Genomic DNA, 5,133 nt, shown 5'->3' with positions numbered 1-5,133 from the left:
TCTCAACTTCAAAGATAACATAAATTTGGCCATCGATGCTTACTTCATTTCTCGGTAAGATCATCCTCGCACAAACTTACCCTGACGATGTTATCTTATTTTTCTCAAATTTAGTTTTGTATTTCACAAAAAATTAAGTAAAACCCCGATTTTGAAGAAAAATTAAGATTACTTATGTTATGAACATGTTCCATTGAACAATAAGACTTGAAAGCCTGAACTTATTAGACTGGCTTGAATAGTTTGATATTAAGCAGTGTGTCACCTCTCTCTCTCTCTCTCTCTCTCTCTCTCTCTCTCCCCTCTTTCTCCCTCTTAGCCTCTCTCTCTCTATCACACACACACATGTAAGTTGATTTCAATGTCGATTTTTACTTTTATATTTTGGGTTACTGGTGAAAATAATAATGTGATCACAAAGCGAGTGTAAATGTAATGAAAAATACTCAAAGCAAATGGGAATCCAAGTTCTTACTATCTTCGCCTGACAACTGATTAAGACCCAAAGTATGTGTAATGTGGAATTGGAATTCTAATTTCATCATATAGAATCTACAAAAGGGCCAATGGAGTCTATCAATTTTTATGAAAAAAGATAGAATTTACAGTCTGACATATTAGTAAATCAGTATCGGTAGAGTAATTTTATCTACTAGAAATCATTGGTTATAAAATAAACCAATATTGGTTAAATCTCTTGATTTCGACCATGACAATGAAATTACATGCATGAAGAAGGAGAAGTAGATAGGAAACACATATATGAAATCACAAGAGAAGAAGAAAACACAGATAAGAAGAATACATAGACACAGAACATGGGAGGAGGGAGACGAGAGTCGATGATCTGATTCCATTTGCTGAATATGAAGAGATGAAGATGCCTTGGGTAAAATTGGAATTTTGTTACTTTTCCCTCACCTAATCAAGAGCAGTGAACCAAATTTTAGTGTATTAGCATATATTTTGGTCCGACTGAAGTGAGAAAAAGAGTGAACATCGATTGTGATTACCGGCCACCGAAGCCATCATATGAACTTGTTGACCGGTTTAGAGGAAGCCAGATCCCAACGGTCAAAATTGAAGCCTTTGGTGATGATTTGGCAGCCACATAGGCTCTGAAGAGACAACCAATTCAAATCAAATTATTATGTGTCATAGTTTATCGGTAACTTTACGTTTGGTGACCAAGTTAATAGGTTGAACTCCAATTTATGCCTCTAGAAAGAAAAAAAATGTTAGGGACCTTTTAAAATAAATATGAAACGTTTGTACGGCTAAATTGACATTTTAATTGTCAATTAACATTTCTTGTATCCATAGTTTGTATTAAAGAGCACAACTTGCTCATCAACTATCATGTTTTTTCTTTTTAGCTCATTTCATTGTTCATGTATATCACAAGGTCCCGTAAATACATTTCTTTTTATTCTTATTGTTAATATACCATTGTAATTATATTTTTCATTTAATTGTTGTTCCATTTATGTATTTCTAATATTCTTCATGTATGTATTTTGCAGGCCCGACCCTGACATTTCGGAGGCCTTGTGCAAAAACTAAAATGAGGCCCCACAAAAATTTCTTGTAAATATTATTAACTACATTTGCTACCACTAATTCAAAACATAAAGTTGCTAAACAACATCTCATTAATTCACTACCACAAAATAATGTCTTCATCACTCATTAGTAATCAAATAAAACTGTAAAACTGTTATAAACAACTTTTCAACAACAAAAAAAAAAACAACGCATTACTATTTTCTAAACATTGAACTTCTAGCATTTTTAGAAGAAAATTCATCTATGAGACTTTCATAATCAAGAAACTCGTTCTCAATCGAAATCAATGCCAAAGCGTTTAATCTCTCTTGAGGCATGGTCGAGCGCAAATAATATTTTAAAAGCTTTAGTTTTGAAAAAACTTTTTTCCGTTGATGCAACTGTAATAGGAACAGTCAACAATATTCTGTATGCTAGACAAGAAACTGGATAAGTGTTCATCATTTTTAGGAAATTTAGTATTCCGTTAGCTGTATTGTGTTCAACCGGTAAATGTTTTTGTAACAACTCCAGTTTGTTGAATAATTCATCAACATTAATGTCTGAGATATGACCATTTTACAGCCTATTTTCCAGATTTTTGCAACATGACTTTAACTCGCTAGTATTCATTGACTTCAACTTTTCTGTTGTGAATAAGAAACCAAAAATGTCTTCATATTGTTTGTATTGTTGAAACCTTCGCTCCAATGAACCAATAGCTTGATCAACTATGTACACAAAATATTGAATCCTAAATGACTCTTGAGGTGAAAGTTCATGTACCGGCTCTGATGACCCAATGTCATTCTCATCAAAATGTCTTTTTTTAACAACTTTTCTTTTATTATTTTTCTCAACAAACACTGGATAAATTTCCAAATCAGAAGCTATAGCTCTCGCACAATCCAAAGCCTTCCCAAACCCATTCTCTGTATAGTGTTTAAAAAACTCAATAAGTGCTCCCACACTACTCATTGCCTCATCAATACGCATAGTCTCAGACTGAAGTTGTTTGCTCAAGTTATTTACTTTAGCCAATATATGATACCATATAACCATACCTGTTATAAAGTCAAATCCGCCAAGTTCATACTCTGCTAGACAAGTAGCTTCACTTATGATCTTTATGTCTGTCTCTTCTTCAACAAGTTTATGCAGAGCTTTTACTATTTCAGGAGCTTGAGTAACTATGGCTTTCACACTTTCAATCCTACCTTCCCACCTTGTAGTTAACAATGATTTTAAAGTGAGACTTTGTTTCGGTAATTAAAACGCATCAGAGGCCAAATGTTAAAATGCATCTAAAATTGGAACCAAAAGTTACCGGGCTAATTTTATTTATTGATAAAACATAAAAATAGATTTTACAAAAATACCAGTACTATAACTATAAATTATCCTAAAAATCAGAGGCCCCCTAAAATCGGAGGCCTGGTGTGACCGCACCGCCGGCACCACCCGAGGGCCGCCACTGGTATTTTGTAACTTTTCTCAATTATAAAATGTATGCCTATCCATTCTTGTAGGGCATAGAAAGTAAATCCATTCATGGTATCATATGCCTAATAATAGTAATCTTTTCTTGCGACCATTCTTTTCCCCTTTTGTCTCGTTTCTTCTTCCTCCCCTGCGATTTGTTTTCTCCATGTCTGCCTCATCTTCCTCTAATAACTCATTTTCGATGAATACACTCTACCACATGATAAGAATCAAGATCTCCTCTTCTATTTACCTTGTTTGGAAAAACCAGATGCTCCCCCTCTTTTCTTATTAAAGCATAATGCTTCATATCGGCGGTTCCATCAATGCCCCTGAATCCGAGATCACCGTTGATGGAAAACCTGCGATCAACGCGCTTTACGACCCTTGGGTCGTCATTGACCAACGTGTGATAATCATACTCCACATCTCATTAACCGAAGAGGCAATGGCAGAAATCATCGGTTTGCCAATTGCTCACCAAATCTGGTTGAACCTTTAATCTGCCTACAACAATTCGTCAGTGGAGTGTATTCAGAACTTGAGAGATCAGTTGCGTCAAATTGGCAAGGACTACATGTCTGTGTCAAACATTGGTTGGAAATTTGAGGGACTATGCGACCAATTCACGGCTGTCGGGCATCTGGTTGAAGATTATGACAAGCTTCATTGGTTTTTGAGTGGGTTAGATCTGTCCTTTGAAGGCTTCTCTACTGCCATACGTATCACTCGCCACACCCCTCTTTTTCGAGACCTTCTTATTTAGGCTAAGTCATATGTAAGTTTTATGTGCTCCCTTTATGGTGTGACTCATACCCCCTGTAGTGTAACGCCCACAGATTCGGGCTAGTCAATATAGAGACAATAGGCATCAAAAATGACTTTTTGATAGAATATTATTTAGACTAAATAATCTTAATTAAGTTATATTTTATGTCACAAGGGTTTCGTACATATAACGAACGCTGAAATCCGAGTTATAACGAAGAAGTTATGACTTCTCGAAGTTTCGCGAAAAAACCGGCACGACACTGTGTGACGTAAAAAGTGAGTTTGCGATAAATTACTTTCTAGCCTTAGCGATCTAAACAAAAGTCGTTTTATATGTTAAACCGATATCGTGCATCAAAAGAACGTCCAAATCTGACTTCGTATGAGGAAGTTATGATTTTTCTAAGATTTAGCATAGCAGTGCACAACCCGAAATTCAAATTTTAGATCGACTGACTTTTAGCCAACACAATCTAAATGAGAATCGAAGATCTCGTTAATAAGAGCTCGACGATAAAAAGACAGACGAAAGCGGACATCAGATGACAAAATTATGAATTTTTAACGGACATTACCTGTCCATGTCTGTTAAAATATAACTTTAAAAATAAAGTCAAAATTAGCCAACGAAGTCTAAACGAAAGTTGTAGAGTACATCTCGCCCTACGCGTGGATATAAAGAATGTCAAAAATGGAGATCGTATGTGAAAGTTACAAAATTTAGAAATCGGAGTAGCCTGATGCAAGGGTACACATGTGTACACCCCACGTAGATAACCTGTTCGCCCCGCGGTCTCGTGTACGCGGCCCAGAAGCTCCCATGTCGCCCCATCCGAAGTTCGCCATATGCCCTCTCGTATGCAAAGCGTACTTCGAGGAGTACACCCAACGTAAGACCGAAGACAAGCCTATAAATACCATGTGAGGGTTGCCACAATTCCTCACACCTTAACCCTTCTCTCTCTCTCTCTCTAACTTCTCTCTAAACCTCTCCCAAACCTTAGTACTTCCCAACTGCTAAGAGGCGAGTCCCAGAGCGCCAGAAGGCTTCGAGAAGAAGAGTTTTTCGGCTCGGAAGTTCTGCCCCCGCAGAGCCCGGTTCCTAGCCAAACCCTCCTATAAGTAAGTTATGCTTACCATACTCTAAGTATAGATTATTTTTAAGTTTATTATCGTTATTATGAACTTATAAACAATATATATATTATAAAATGGAATATACAAAGTGTTATTATAATACCTTTTAACTACTCATGGCACGGAGAATCTGGTTTGAAGGGCCGCATAGGGTTGTTGGATTTCATAAGTGCTATAATGCCAAAATGGTCCTGCCCT

General features: G+C 36.4%; 1 protein-coding gene across 1 annotated transcript; it reads right to left on the bottom strand.

The window, feature by feature from the left end:
- Window positions 1-2,124: 2,124 nt before the first annotated feature.
- LOC145106921 (uncharacterized) lies at window positions 2,125-3,195 on the bottom strand. Its single transcript, XM_079043836.1, has 3 exons — window positions 3,111-3,195; window positions 2,873-2,876; window positions 2,125-2,770 (listed from the first exon to the last, which is right to left on the bottom strand). Exons 1-3 carry the CDS (start codon window positions 3,193-3,195, stop codon window positions 2,125-2,127), a joined length of 735 nt encoding a protein of 244 aa, XP_078899962.1.
- Window positions 3,196-5,133: the final 1,938 nt, after the last annotated feature.

Source organism: Lactuca virosa, chromosome 4 (genome assembly GCF_052849685.1).
Source record: "Lactuca virosa cultivar CGN04683 chromosome 4, Lactuca_virosa_CGN04683_v6, whole genome shotgun sequence".
NCBI lineage: Eukaryota > Viridiplantae > Streptophyta > Magnoliopsida > Asterales > Asteraceae > Lactuca > Lactuca virosa.
Note: the sequence above shows the minus strand (reverse complement) of the source record. Positions and strands in the feature narration are given on the sequence as shown.

Coding starts and splice junctions, on each gene's coding strand:
- LOC145106921 (XM_079043836.1), bottom strand. CDS start 3,195: ATGGAGAAAACAAATCGCAGGGGAGGAAGAAGAAACGAGACAAAAGGG.